Below are 15,639 nucleotides of genomic sequence, written 5' to 3' on the forward strand. Positions count from 1 at the left end.
TGTAGGAAAAGTGGAGAAAAAAAGTTGATGTGAAAGGTGTAATAATGATATTTTTTTAATAAGTTGGAATTACGAAGTGAGACATTTAAAAAGGGACGGAGGGAAGAGCATTTGCGTACCCATCAAGATCTCAGTATAAGCCCAATACTCCAATCATAGGCCGTTATTTTGGCCAACAGTTATTTTGGCCAACATGAAACACCAAAGTATGTGCCGTTTATATGGTCGATATGGTACAAGATTGACAACATTGTCTCCAATAGCCTCAACAAAGCCTACTAAAAATGTCTTTTGCTGCGGTACCTATATAAATTTGCCTAGACACTACTCATAGGACTTTGGGGTTTCTATAGTGTAGGGGTGTACTACAGGGTCGTAATTTATAGTACGACATCCAACCGTTCATCTCGGTAATCAATAGTCTGAATTTTATCTTGGCAATGGACAACTTAGATCTGCAGGGCCAAGGTAAAATCCGAACTATTGATTGCGAGATAGACGGCTCGGATGTCGCACTATAATCTTGTAGCTACATGATCCCTTTTTCCCTATTCACATGCCATAGTAACTCGATGTAAGGTAACAATTCCAATTTTGCACAAATATCGCAATTGTCTCACTCATTTCAATTTTTTTTATTGGCGAAAGTCAATCACTTTGTTTGGTTTACACTTTAGAAAGTTATTTTGGATGTAATGAGTGGAGAGAGAGAGAGAAAGAGAGAGAGAGAGAGAGTTATTGGAAACTGTGCCAAGAGTAAAAAGTTACTCTAAAAAATGGGAACCAAGCGGAGTGAATATTGTTAGAATAGTTAAGTTGACACTATGGAAACAGTTTGACCCTTAAATTTTAAAAAAATACAGTTTGGCCCTTGTCGTGTCCCCATCAGCGTCCCTAGTCGTGTCCCCCCGTGTCCTCCTAAAAAATTTATATTAAATTACTGTACATGTCCCCGATGTGTCCCCATGTCCGACACTGCGATACTTCGACCTCTAGAGGTGTCGGTACTTCATAGATGAATATCCTTAGCCTCTGGGTCGCCCTTCCACCAATAATTAACCACATAGGAATTGAGCTTATCACAGAGACCTTTGGGGAGCAAAAAACAAGACAAAGCATAGGAAGGAATGGCTTGAGTAATTGACTTGAGCATAATCTCCTTTCCTTCTTGTGACATTTGTTTCTGCTTCCACCCCTATAGCTTTCCCACCGTCTTCTCCATAATAAAAGAATAGGCCTCTGTTTTAGATTTCCCCTGTAAAAAAGGCAGCCCCAGATACTTAGCATCACTCTTCATCAAAGGGACATCAAGTAAATCACATACCAGCTGATTATCATTGTCACACATGTTGGAGGAAAAAGTGACACTAGAGTTATCAAAATTTATTCTTTGACCAGAAGCTATCCCATAAATCTCCAGGATTTTCTTAATTCTGTCACAGCTTTGGAATCCAGCCTTTAAAGAACAGCAAAGCATCATCAGCAAAGAAGATATCGGACAACTTAGGGCAGTTTCGATGAAACTTGATACCTGAAATACTGTTAGCCTCTCTAGCTGAAGAAATTAAGTTGGACAACACATCTTTAACCAAAACAAAGAGGTATGGAGACCGAGGATCCCCTTGCCTTCAGCCCCTTCCTGGATTGATTTGGACCTAGCCTCCCCATTTACAACCACAAAGAAGTTGACAGTTGATATGCACTGCATAACCCACTGAACCCTCCTAGAATGAAAACCCATTTTTAACAAAAGAGCCTCAAGAAAATCCCACTCAACTCTATCATAAGCCTTGTTAAGTCAAGTTTTAGCGTTAGAAAACCATCTAATCTTTTCTTCAATTTCAGGTAGTGGAAAGCTTCCTAAGCCACTAATACATTATCTTGGATCATACGCCCAGGAACAAAGGCAGATTGGTTTGGGGATATTACCTTTTGTAAGTGGCTTTTCAGTCTATTAGCCATAACCTTTGTGATTACTTTTACAGAGAAATTACAGCGACTGATAGGTCGATATTGGCCAAGAGACACTGGAAACAAGACTTTGGGAATCGAGACTATATTAGTACGGTTGAGTTCCCTTAGCATATACCCATTTGAGAAAAATCTTTAGACTGCTTTGCACACTCCTTCCCCCACCTTATCCCAATACTTTTAAAAAAAGAACCCAGGGTAACCGTTAGGCCTAGGAGCCTTCAAAGATCCCAATTGGAAGGCCGCTTTCTTGATCTCTTCCACAGAAACCTCCTTGATCAACTTGACATTCATATCATCAGAGATGCATAAACAGGAGGAGCATAAACAAAAGTAATTAGAAAAGGAATACTAATTCTAGGCAAAATAACAATGCAACGGAAAATATTTTTGGATTTAAATCTAACATCAATGGTTACCTCATCAGACCACCAAAGAGCAAGCCCACCCGACTTGCTAATAGGATCCACGTAGCAACCATTATTATACTATTGTTATAAATGTTGGCTTTGCAGGTTTCTGGTCATATAGTTCAGCACTGTTACACTTCAAAAGTACCTGTCTTTCACTGGGGCAATGCAGAAGTTAGAATCAGGATTGGGGGAGAGGTAACAAAGAAAACTATATCTTCTGAGGAGAAAGAGAAAAGGACAATAGGAAAACAAGTAAAACAAGAAAGAAGAGGTGGTTAGAAGATGATTACAATATCAATATTCTGCATCTATGGCATACATAGAAGGAAAACCACTTTGTTTTTGTGTCCACCTAATTTCTCCATCTAGATCATTACATTAAAACATAGGTTACCCTCAAACTGTAAACATCCATCCTTCATGAAAATATATACAGCTAATCGAGTCATTTTCTAAGATCAATAGCAATTGGATTTGGGCTGGCATCACCAATTATTGCCTATCCAAGTCAAAAGTTATGGGAAGTAACAAGTAACACCAAATCATTCTCTTGCAAAAAATAATGGAACGCTGCAGAAACTTTTTTAACGTTAAGTATAGATATACGTATCCATGCCCTTGTGTTGCAATCCGGCTCATTGTCACCGGTCCATTGTACTGTTAGTGACCTTAGTCTTCACTGCAGACTAGGACAAAGACATGGCCCTAATAGAATAGATACACAAAGAGGTATCGAACTAACCAACCAAACGATAGGAATTTGGCTTTTACATCAGCATTGTACCAGTAATATCATGTTCAACTCAAAATCATCATCCCAGATTCCCATGAATCTTTCTTATCCAGCTGGTAAAAAATCACTGTCAAGAAATGCTGCAGCAGATCTCCTGGATGGGGAAGGTGCAATGCCAAATTTAAGAAATTGAGAATGTCAACAACCCAATTTCCAAAGCACTAAAATTCAAAAATACAGGAATCCAGTAGATACCGGATCCACAGAGGTATATAGCATGTAATACTCCTAGCTCAACCCTCAGTCTCCATTCATAAGGTAAATTTGACAAAATATTCCTGCCAACGTAGTCAACCTGAATTTACCGGAAGAAAAACATTTTGGATTCATAAATTGTACGTACGCTAATAGAAACTTACGTTATGCAAACAAAAACGACCACTTATCTGCTTCTTTAATGTAGACAACAAGGCATTCCTGTACAATAACCACAGGTAGTAACAGTCAACACCTTGAATCCAGCAAAGAACTCTTGATGGAAGAGTACTATTTTTCTGGAAAGTTAAGAACTCGAAGTCATTTGAAAAGTGGAATTTCTTATTTCTCTATCTCACTAGCACTGGAGGAATCCAGTAGTTCAAAAGAAAAGGAATTGAAATGACTTGGAAAAACCGAGTAGCGTGAATATTACACTCCTCCTTTCATAATTTGATCTAAGTCTTGAAATAATAGGAGCTTCAATAAACATTCTAACGAATTAACTATCGAACTTCTCTGAGAACCTCAATACAGCAGTACCTGAAGAGGAGGAAGAAGAGTTGGAAATGGAAATAATACTTCTAACATCTTTGTGTCATCCTGTGAGCGAAGATGTCCAGATTCACCGAACTGAAAGCCAGAAGCATAGTTTGTTCCTTTAGCTGTACCAAATGGTTCCCCTTTCTTGCAAAAAATAGCATTTTTTAAACTCTCATCGTTAGGAGGTGGAAGATCAAAATTTTTATCCAAATTTGATGTACTCCAGGCATCCTTATTCTCATGAAGGGAGCTTTGGCACACAGTGATGACTGGATTTTCAGGATAGAATAACTTTGTAAAGGGAAAAATATCCACGGCACACGAATCGATACTCTTTTCCTTCTCTAAGCATGTTAAGGCTGGCAAGTTCTCACCAGTCCCTCCATCAAGTTTCTGTATGTCCACAAAGGGTTGAATTAGCTGCAATGGTTTTCCAGCAGAAATGCCTCTCTCTTGTACTGATCGTGTATAAATCTACTATAATTATTAGATACCCACATTTTGTGAATTAACACGTTTATACGAGTGATCCATAAATTGAAAAATGCTAGCTCGCTTAGGTATATAAATATTTTCTATTTTTATCTTTCTAATAAATCAATCCACCAATCGATAAATAAGCTAATCACACGAACGAGAAGCAACAAACGATGAACACAAGGATATACGTGGAAAACCCCTTAAATGGGTAAAAACCACGGGAAGGAAATCATGCACTATAACTCATTGTACGGTTACAAACAAACCTATACTTACAACCTAGAATCGCTCTTGGTTGACCAAGGTTGATTGTCAAATCGCTCGTTCACTGCACCCAGTGCTTGACCACCGTTGCCTTGAATCGCTCAAGCCTTCCAATAACCTACGGAATCCACTGTTGGTACCACCGAAAATACACCGGAAGAATATCAAAATAGCAATTTCAAAGTATGAAGAAAGCTCTTGGAATTTATCCGGAAGTTTGATGATTAGATGATCATGTCTTTTGCCAAGAGATGAGCCATAACTATCCTTAGAAAATTTCTAAGTCTTTTAAGCACGAGAGGCTAGCACCAGCATAAATGAGCTCTTAAAATCCCAGCCAAATCATATATAAATAGATGGAGGCAAAATTGTCAAGTTGCTCAAGCACGGGGGAAAGCTATTTCGGAGTTGCTCGAGCGCTGAAAACTAATACATGTTCCCTTATTTCCACCCATAAATTGCGGGATCCCCGTTCCTTATACAACTATTATGGTCAGGAAATCCTCCACTATTAATTTTGTTTCCATACCAATTGCCTTGACAATCTCTACCTTTCTTGATTCCCTTTCTTGATAAGCACAAAATCTTCTTGAAATGGATTTCCTTCCATGCCAATTTCCTTAACAATCTCTACCTCTTAATTACACAATATTTGATTTCCTTCCACTTCCTAAATAGACACTTTAGAAATAAATAAACAAAATTATAACTCGATAAATGGGGATACAATTATATGTGTGTTTTGTTATGGAATTCGCCAACACAAAGAGTCCGTGGCCTATGGTCCTAACACAACCAACAAAAAATTCTCTTTCACCTACCTCTATCCCAATGAGCCGAATAGAAAGTTTTTATTTGATATTGAAGACTAGTTCCAGTAAGAGCCCTAGCCCATTCTACTGCAAATGAACGCATTTTTGTTCTACGTCTCCAAGTTATATATGCCCGTTGCTATTTCCTTAATAAACAAAGGGAATTTCCTTTTATTGGGCTAAACTCAAAGATGGATTCTCTTCCCGCCATTTGTTCTTGTCATTCGTAGATATGCCAGTAGTGGTACCAGCAACTTTATATATTCCATGATGTCTGTCTCAACAGATAGCTCTTCTCCCAAAAATCAGCCTTATTGACACTAACTACTTTGTTTGCATAAAATAACATCAGTAAAAAAGGAGAATAACGAAGTGATCTTAGAAGGAAAAACATTAACAGAAAGAGAATTCTAGGAGTAGAATTCTCTTTCTGATGGTACTAGTTTGAGGGCAAAACACAAGTTCAGGTACAAACAGATACTAACGATGTAGAGACGTAAAATTCTTGTACTCAGTTTAGCACTTAGTAGCATGAAGCGGGGCTGGTGCGAGAGAGGGTGCGGGAGAGTGGAGCACCTAGAAGCTCCTAAAGTTGGGAGCGCCTAAGGAGCGTATATAGATTATATAAAAATATGTACATAAAATATCTTTAAATACTTAACCATTAAAGGAAGAGTGATACGTATTAAAAAAATTGATCTTAAAGTGTAATTATTGAAAGTTATATATTCTCAATTTGCAAAATTTTTTGACTAATATGATTCTCATATTCTCCTTAAAAGTAAGAGAATAACTGCCTTAACAGCTCAATAAGCTCCCATCTTACTTAGGTGCGAGCTCCCGTCAAGCTCCCATCTTGAGAGTGCCAATTCGAGCTCCTGGCTAGGGAGCGCAACCATTTTAGAAGGATACTACTACTAATTAAGGTTTAGCATGCATAGATTACCACAAAGGATTTCCTCAATTCCCCTAAAACATCTTCCTCAAACCCCCAAATTTAAGAGTACAAAACTTGCAATGACTACCTGTTCAAAGGGATCATCAAGTGTTCCTTCAAAAAGCCAGGAATCAAGACCCTCAATATATGGCGATAGACTTCCAACGAATATATAAAGTAGCATCCGGTATGAATCCTCCTGCAATGAGCACCACACATGACATAGCCCACATTTTAACCAAAACACACACAGAAAAGTAAGAATGGAAACACGTGCAGACCGGGAAATTTCACGACCTCACCCCCATGCACAGGACATATTTCATTGAGCTTCTTGTAAAGATATTCAAGAATATGAACAGCTATTTCAGAAGTTGGAACAGAAGAATCGGTCTCCAAATGTACTTTTGGAATGGCTCCATGCACTATTGCTGTACAGTGTCAGCCCCGATATTTGGGTGCCCAAGTCCGACCTGTTGCCCACTTACTTTTAAGTCATACAAGTACCCAAAAAAAAAAATTCAAAGGTAAATTGTTCTTTTAGCTTGAATAACATCACAAAAATCAACATCAAAATGTAATTCCGGTTATAGTGCTTTATGATTAGCACGGTCTGATTCAAAGAAAATAACTTCTCCTTGCATTTTTTGAAGCAAAATTTTCAATTGGGTCATTGTATTTTACTTTATCAAAGAACTCGGAGCTCGTTCCGCTAAATTTTGATTTTTTGGGGTTTTTAGTTGAGATATGCGAGGAGAATGGTCTATTTCGAAAAGCATGAAAAGTCAGAAAGCCTCAAAAGTCCAAAAATGCTCTTACTGGAGTGGCACCTCATTTTAATCTCGCTTGCGATATGATAGTACAAAGGTAAGTTTTTATCAACTTTTTACTTAGAAAAAGCTAAAAATATATTGTAAGAGTTCCTTTTTTTTTAAAGAAAATAAGAAAATTTGCTTCATATTCATATTTTAACTATGGTTTGTTTGAAAAAAAAATAGCTCGATTTATTTTCACTAAGACTTGATTTTTTAATCAACTGTAAGAACGTATCACTTGTACATTACTATTGTGTTTGTTAAATCTAAAATTTACGACAAAGTAATTTAGTAATCAAAAACTATTTTTTCTGCTTTCTTCTGGATTCCGTCCTTACAAATGCATTTAGGACAGCAATGTATTGTATTGGATACTCATTTCAAAGAAACCTTACCTACTGGGTGGGATCACTGGGATGAAAGCCATGTGAACCTCAGTGTTGAAATTGAAAAGAAACCAGGCGTTGAAAAACATTAGAGGCAATAAGGGAGGGAGTTGTCTATTTACTTGTGGCTTATTAGTAAAAAAAGAGAATCAAGTTTAAGTGATTCTAATTCATTCGTCCGATCATGAGAATCTCAATTGTTTAATTGATATTATGTCGCGTATTGCTTAACATGCACAGTTAAATAATCTTTTGAGGGAAGGACTACTTCTCCACATAGTGCTCCGTGCGTCTAGAGTTAATGTTCATATGAACTTGTGAATATTGTCACGAGACTCACCAAAAGAGAGAGAGGGAATGGGTGCCGAGACTAGATATGATGCTTAAGAGCTTACACTTTTTGGTCTGAGACTCTCAGGTTTTGGTGCAGTTACTGCATATAGTGTACCTGCCTTTAGATTTTTGACAATGTTAGTTACCTCATCACAATACTGAAGAACACATTTTGTTTTCCAGCATATGCTATGTCAATCCTTCGTTTTCGTTCTCTTCTACAACCAACTGTTCCGTGTCTGGAAACACACAAACCCAGCAGTCCAGCAATATCTTGTCTTGATTTTTGGCCGCAAGTACATAAAAATTTATTCTTTTCTAGGTTGTGAGTTCATTTGTGTATAAGATATCAATGCAAAATAGTAACCATGGCAGAATAGTATGTGTGAGAAACAAAAGGTTTATTTGCAGAAACATGCTGAAACTAATACTGGGGTACGAGTAAGCACACTAAGGAGCATAAGCTGACCAAATTTGTAGTGTCTGAAGATAAGTGACAACAATTCTCCTTTGCGGTAAGACTACTGCATAACTTTCTGTCTTCACAACTGCCAAACGAAATCTCGAAAGCAAGTGGGGTTAAACTTTACAACCCAAAAAAAAACTTTACGAAGAGGTAAAGTGTTTGGTTTGAACTGAAGGAGTTGATGAGGGACCTGTGCGAATAATACAAGTAAGAAACGTAAACCAATCAATTTTCAAGCTTAGCTACAGTCCTGTTGCACAATTGTGATACCATAAAATTACTAATTTGAGCTGTTGTCTAATGTTGGTTTGAACTAATTTGAACAGCTAGGTCTGATCTCGAGGCTCGCGGGGGTGTAGTTTGTGCGCCTCCACCATCTCTTTCTCCTGGGTTTGAACAATTGAACGGTTCTTGGCCTAATGGCAAGTGTGGCGTCGGCGGCCGTTGGTGGGTCTCTGTTGTTGGAGGTTCCATGGCTGGCTGCTATGTTGCAGTGTTTCGAAGGTGTTTGGCGTGTGGTGGCGGCTGTGTGTGTGATGGCCGGTGGTGTTGGCGGCGGCTGAGTTGAGTGTTAGGGTTAGGATGTGTTTGTTTTGGGCTGTATTTGTTGGGCTTGCCCCATGTTATCTGGGCCTCTTTGGTAATTTGGGCTGCGTCCCAATTGTTTTAATTGCTTTATCTAGGCTTTAAGGCTTTTTACAGGTGTGGGCTTTGTCCTAACAGGTGCTCCTTGATTGGCTTCTTGTCAATTCAGGGATTAGGTCACGGGTCCTTGGGCACAGGATTACCCCTAGATTTAGGAATTTTTTGTTCTTAGATTTAGGAGTATGATGCCGTCAACCCTTGTTTCTTTAATCTTTGTAACAATTTCAGAGATTATAAAATTTTCTTTTGCCGTTAAAAAAAAAAAAAAAAAAGTTGTCACCTGAGTCACAACCAATTTTGCAGAGAACTTATCTATTTTAAGCTTTTGAGTTTGAAACATTTAGTACACTGAGTAGCATTTCACGTTCGTCCGATGTTGCTTAGTTTTTTTTCTTTTTTTTGCAGTTTCTGTCTTCCAACTTGGTCCCAGTGATGGAACAGAATCTCCAAAAATCACCACAGCTGGGTCATCCCCTTGACATTGGTGACGCAAAGTATGTCTCCGGCCTTAGTACTGTACTGGTTGCCACAATTCGGGAAGCAAAAGACAGGATTTCTCAGATAGAATATATTTTCTGCAGCCAGCTCTTCCCAAATTTTCAATCACAATCTAAAAGCTTGCAGAAAATTTATTCCAAGGCTACGAAAGCTGCAGAAGATGAATGGAAAAAGAAAGAAAATCATCTCTTACTGGCAATAGAAAATCTTCAGCACAAAAAGAAACTGATCCTGGAAGAAAATCGCTCCCTGAAGTTGGAGAAGTCAAAGTTTGTAAACCATGAAGATGTTTTCCCAAAAAAGATATATGAGCTGCAAGAAGAGCTAAAACAGCTGTTCAAAAAAGAAGGAGATCTAAAACAGAAGATTGTAGAAGTAGCCAATGGTGGGAAAATGCAAGTAAAGTTACCTGAAGGTCCTGAAGCAAAAGCTGCTGTCCAATTAAACATGGAAAAGATTGTGGAGGAGCTTGAAGAGAAAAACAACCTGCTTTTGAAGAAACAAAGAGGTTTAGAGCTTGAAAATCAGGAAGTTCGAGGAGGGCTCCTGAGAAAGTTCAAGGAAGTTGATGAGGGAATGAAATCGCATAATATATTGCTTCAATTGGTTCAATCAAAGGCTACTTTGATAGTGCAAAAAGAAAAACAATTGAAAGAGCAGGAAGAAAAAACGAATGTGCTTCTTGCCTAATTTGAAAGTTTGGAGAAAGATTTTTATGTGATTCAAGAGAAGCTTAGTGCAAAAACTGACGAAGTAGAGAAGGAAAAGGAGTTGTGTGAGAAGTTGCTCAAAGAAAATGAATCACACCTCTTAAGTAATGTTACTAACGAACAGCTGTTGAACACTTGCGTTACAGAAAATAAATCACTTACGGTCAAAGTGCAAAAATTGGAGGAAAGTCTAGATGGGCTTCAGAAGGAGCTCAGGATCGATGAGAGCTGAAGAACTAGTAGGGGGAAGAAAATTGCAAAAACAGTACTCCAGCAGATAGATTCGAATAATTTGGAAATGTTGAAGATTGGACAGCAGTTGGAAGTGCTTGAGAAAGAGAAAACATTGCTTTTGGCCAAAATAAAAGGTTTAGAGGAGAAAGTTGACAAGCTTCATGTGGATCTCAGACAGAAAAATGATGAGACTTCTGAAGGAATGGAATTGCATGGTAAATTACTCCAGCAGATTAAACAAAAGACTCCGAGTTGCTTTCTGAGAAGAAGAAAAGGAGGGATATATGTAATTGCTGCTTATAAAAGTCTGAAATCCCAATACAACTTCCTGCGTGCAAAATGTGGTCTTACCCCAGAAATTATGCTTCCCTTGAGCAAAATAGAAGATGGAAGTGATTCGTTAAGGCGTAATTCCAATCCATTAACTTCACCTGGTAAGCTATGTTGCCTTTAATTAAGTTTTAGCTTCATGATGTATTCTGATGTTTCTCTTCACCAGTATAAAAGAACATGCACTGATATATAGGCATGGCATTTTTTTTATTTTTAAAATCAGATAAAACTACAACAAAAAAAAAAAAGTTGAATTAGTTGTTGTGTAAACATATTGTCATAGATAATGGAATATAGCAAGCTCACTGTTTTGTAAGAACCGAAAAATGCATTTCTCCTTACACCACCAAGTCTTCGCAGGTGTTGTCCCAGATAAGCGGAACATAGCGCCAAATGCTATGATGGTTTCCTGTGAAATCACTGAAGAGAAGGAAAACTTAGAGGATGACAAAGGAAGTGGATTAATTCAAAGATCAAGCGCCAACTCCCCCTGTGCGTCCAGTGATGCAAAACCTGGCACACTAGCCGGCACAAAATGTCCAGGCTCTTCTTGGAGAGAAACTAGGTCCCACCAAAAACGAGGTGGGCTGGACCCACATGATGATTTCTTTGATACTCCCTTGGAGAATATCAAAGTGTTAGATTTCTCGAAGGGTTTCAACCTAAAACCAATTGACAATAAGCGGAGTAACCTCTAGAATATATTAACCAAGCTTGGGTAGCTTAGATGAGAGATGTGCATGGGATTAAGTCTAACACTCTCCCTCATGTGCAGCCCGGATGCACGTGGACAGGGCCGGCCCAATGAGGAGGCCCAAGAGGCCGCCGCCTTGGGCCTCCACATTTTGGGCAAAAAATGGGGCACTCATTTCTAGATAAGTATATTTTTTTTTTTTGTGCAACTATAATACAAACTTCTTTGGTGGTTCAGTGGTAGAGTGTTTGCTTTTCCACATAAGATGTTTGGGTTCAAATTCTGGTAGGGTATTTTTTTGCAAAAAAAAATTCCTTCTATGTAGGGCACTATTCCACACTTGGCCTAGGGCATCCAAATGCCTTAGGCCGGCCCTGCACGTGGAGGTACGAATTGATGAAACATGAAAAAGCCCATGAAGGAAGAAGTCAATTTACCATATCCACTTCCAAGGCACATGAATTTTGACAGCTCAGATGATGAAACACAGGATGTGAACGGAGACCCTGGCCGACAAAAGCCGCAGATGCCAGATGGCACAAGGGGTTTTAAGTACATTGAACTGGTGAGAAAGAAAGCGGATAGGGAAAATCTGAAAGGAATTGAATGCAGGCAATGCAAGAAATTTTTTGATGATGTTCTTCCTGATGAAGGAGGTAATAAGCAGCAGCTACGTTGCGAACACCATGATGGAGTTTCGAGGCATCGATATAGGTTCGCACCTCCTTTGACTCCTGAAGGGTTTTGGAATATTGGGTTTGAATCTGAAATGTGAGTTGCTTTACGTTGGAGTTCGATGTGAAACTTCAGTTAAGTTTGATAGTTATTTTATTCTTGATGCTTATAATGGTCTAGACTGATCCCAAAACAGCGGGAATTTTAAAAGAAATGGTTGACCTTCTTCTCCTCCAAATCTTGAACCATAGGTTTATGTAATTTGATGGATACTAATTACTAACCCTTTGTGTTTGTATGTTCAACATTCAGAGACACATTAGGATGTTTGATAACACAATTCAGCACTTAAAAAAAACTTATTTTAAGTGACAAGTAATTAATTAAGGGATTTTTTTGTCACACCATAGGAATATTTAGGGGTTGTTTGTTAACCAAATTCAACACTTAAAAATGCTGAATGTATACCAATGGGCTCCTGTCTCAATTGGTAACTCCTGTCCTTCCATTGTAACCTATCATGGGTGTTTGGGATTCAGGGCTATGGATAGTCTCTGAAATTTCTTGTGAACTAACATACTAACACCCCGCTAATTTCTGTTGATGTATACAATATTGAAAAAAAAAAGTGAATGTATTAAGTAACAGTTAATTCCATACTTCTATTTCATTAAATTAACTATTCTAAGTGCCTCTTGAAATGTATGCCACCAGCGTTGCCACTACCACCAGCACTCCACTGCCACCACCATACAAACCGCACTCCACTGCCACCATCACTACCAGTCTACCACCACCATTCCACAATGACTACAATTACAACCATCACAACTACTCCAATGGAGTCACCACTACCACCGCCGCCTCAACCACCATTATCATTACCACCACCATTGCTATCACATTGCTTAGAATTTTATGTGCCTCTTAATATCAAGGCTAAAAAAACCATAAGACGTAGCCTCTTGACCGCCTCCATCATTGCCACCACCACTCTCTAGTCGTCACCGCTTCACTTTTGTTGCCGCCATTTCCTACCTCCTACCACTTTCATTGTTGCCACTACCACCTGACCACCGCCGCCACTACCACCACCGCCGCCATTATCACTTCGCATCGCTATGACCACCACTACACCAACCTATCACCACCAATACACTACTACCTCTCCACCACCGCTCCAACTACCTCCATCAACCCCCCCCCCCCCCCCCCCCCGTCTACTGTTACAATCACTCCACCTCTTCACCATCATGACTAGACCACCACTCGCTATCGTAATCAGTTATCACTAGCACCACCCTCCACCACCTCCAATCACCATTCTCGCCATCCTTCCACCACTACCTCAGCTACAACCACCAGCTGCCACCATCACCACACCCTGTCCACCATACCACCACATGTAGCTGCTACTTCTCCCTTACCATCAATCCACAGCCACTAAAAGAAAACAATTACAAATGATAAAAATCAAATTTTGAATTTATTTTAGTCATTCAGCGTTTTAGCTTTAAAAGGCATCATTCAGTTTAAGTTATATCAAACAACACCTAAGTGCCTGATTTGATGCCCTTTCAATTAGAATGGTTCATTTACACGGCACTTGAAGTAAGGCTACCATTTTAGGGTGATGGGCTTGCAGTGAGTACTTTGTGGAGGAGCATGAGACCCTTGGTATGCGGGGGGGCATCCTTTAAGGTTCTATTCTGCATTTGAAACTACCAAACTCTTCATCCATTCAAAGGCAGTCGTAAGATCAAAGAGGATAGAGCTGTCAAGGGCGGGCTACAGAAAAGTCCAAGGATAGGCAACTCCCACAACCTCCTGGGCTTTAATTTGATTATCCTGGCTTTCAAGGAGGGGTAGAGGTAACCTAGTGCTGGAAATTTATTTTTCACTTGGAGGGGCATCCTTGTCCGAAGAGAAAGAGATGGCAGAGTAAGCGCTTTGTCCTACCTAAGCAGAGCCCTGCTCAACGACTGCGAGGGCGCTAGAGTCATTGGTCAACCAACTAGGTCCCTTCACAAACTTCCTCTTTTCTGTTCGAGATACCAAGCCCTCCTCATACAATTGGCTGACGGGGCCACCACCGATTCCGTAGCTATCGGCTTATTTTGATAGCCAGGGTAGTCCAATCTAAAACATGCATGTTCTTCTTAAGTCTCTTGACTACAGGCTCCTCTGTCCCTCCTCAGCTAAGATCATTATTCAGAAAATCAAAATAACAAGAAACTCACTAATGGGAATCTGGGATCAAGGCCCAACGAAAGAGAATAAAGCTTTGCAAGAGTAATCAACCGAGAAGATAAGTTCTTCTTGTTCTTCTTCTTGTACAACTCATCCAACCATTTTCTTCTTCTTGTACAACTCATCCAACTTTTTTCAGTTTCCCATGGGACATCTGAGACGCTAGCTATTGCAGCCGAAGCAGGCGCGCCTCAGAGGCGATTGGGTGAAATCAGTCAGCACCCAAACTCCAAGCCATCCCCAAAAAACAAAAAGAACTTGGTTCTTCCAACCCCTGTTGGAAGTTGGAATGCCTAAAATTAGGGAGCTGCCTCTCGAGACTGAAAGAACCACCATCTGAGGTCATTCCTGGCCTCCCTTAGGGTAATAGCAAGACAAGAACTCGACAATGGTTAGTTAATCTACGAGAGTCGTTGTGACCCTAGAGCATGAGCATAGCAAAAACAACACTCCAAACGTTTAGAATATCCAAGAGCTAAACCTTAAAAATTTAAGAGTTCCCAAAAAAAAGGGGGAACGTGAAATCTAAAACCCCTTGGAAAGCATGCTTGTACATGCAAGCCTCAACCACATAATATCGGCAGGAGCACTCATTTGGCTCAGGAACTCGAATAACAATCGTGTTGGGAATCTTATAAGCTTCAAAAAAAAAAACATATGGCCTCATTTTTGAAAACGCAGCCCCATCAAGGTCGATGGCTCCAGACATTGTCTCGTTAGACATTAAGATGTATAATTGCATAAGTCTAGGTTGGACTCATCAGGCGAAGAATGAGAATCGATCTCTATAAGAAGGGCATTAGTCCCCTTGCTGGACCAGGACCAGGTTCACGTACTTAATGCCCTCGTACAAATCCCACACTACATGAAGAAATTGGATACTTTCAGTGAACGAGTCTATAGGATAGGAGGACAATCCTAACCTACGAACACTTCAAATAATCGGTCCCTTTGAAGCCAGTATAAGGCAATCCCTGCGAAAAAGAGAGAAAGGTTGACGCCGTACTCGCAGAAAGGAAAAAAAGATCGGTCAGGAGAGGGAGATTGGGAATTGATTTTCTTCGCTATCTAAACACACAAAAGAGGAAGTTAGAACCCAAAAAGAGGAGGTACGGTCTCTCTTCTTCGCAAAAAGTGGCCAAGTATGCATTTGACATGAGTTTGTTCGATTAGAAATGCGCAAATGGTCTGG

At 39.6% G+C, this 15,639-nt stretch overlaps 2 protein-coding genes and 1 pseudogene across 2 annotated transcripts; 1 reads left to right on the forward strand and 2 right to left on the reverse strand.

Annotated features, from left to right (window-relative positions):
• Positions 1-1,195: 1,195 nt before the first annotated feature.
• LOC131321268 (uncharacterized) lies at positions 1,196-2,265 on the reverse strand. Its single transcript, XM_058352270.1, has 4 exons — positions 2,165-2,265; positions 1,930-2,077; positions 1,673-1,789; positions 1,196-1,555 (listed from the first exon to the last, which is right to left on the reverse strand). Exons 1-4 carry the CDS (start codon positions 2,263-2,265, stop codon positions 1,196-1,198), a joined length of 726 nt encoding a protein of 241 aa, XP_058208253.1.
• A 564-nt stretch (positions 2,266-2,829) lies between these two features.
• Positions 2,830-7,650, reverse strand: LOC131321269 (uncharacterized; annotated as a pseudogene).
• A 1,747-nt stretch (positions 7,651-9,397) lies between these two features.
• Positions 9,398-12,385, forward strand: LOC131321270 (protein gamma response 1-like). Its single transcript, XM_058352271.1, has 4 exons — positions 9,398-10,226; positions 10,512-10,929; positions 11,189-11,496; positions 11,944-12,385. Exons 1-4 carry the CDS (start codon positions 9,486-9,488, stop codon positions 12,295-12,297), a joined length of 1,821 nt encoding a protein of 606 aa, XP_058208254.1. The 5' UTR covers positions 9,398-9,485; the 3' UTR covers positions 12,298-12,385.
• Positions 12,386-15,639: the final 3,254 nt, after the last annotated feature.

The sequence above is a fragment of the Rhododendron vialii genome, chromosome 3a, assembly GCF_030253575.1.
Source record: "Rhododendron vialii isolate Sample 1 chromosome 3a, ASM3025357v1".
Taxonomy (NCBI): Eukaryota; Viridiplantae; Streptophyta; class Magnoliopsida; order Ericales; family Ericaceae; genus Rhododendron; species Rhododendron vialii.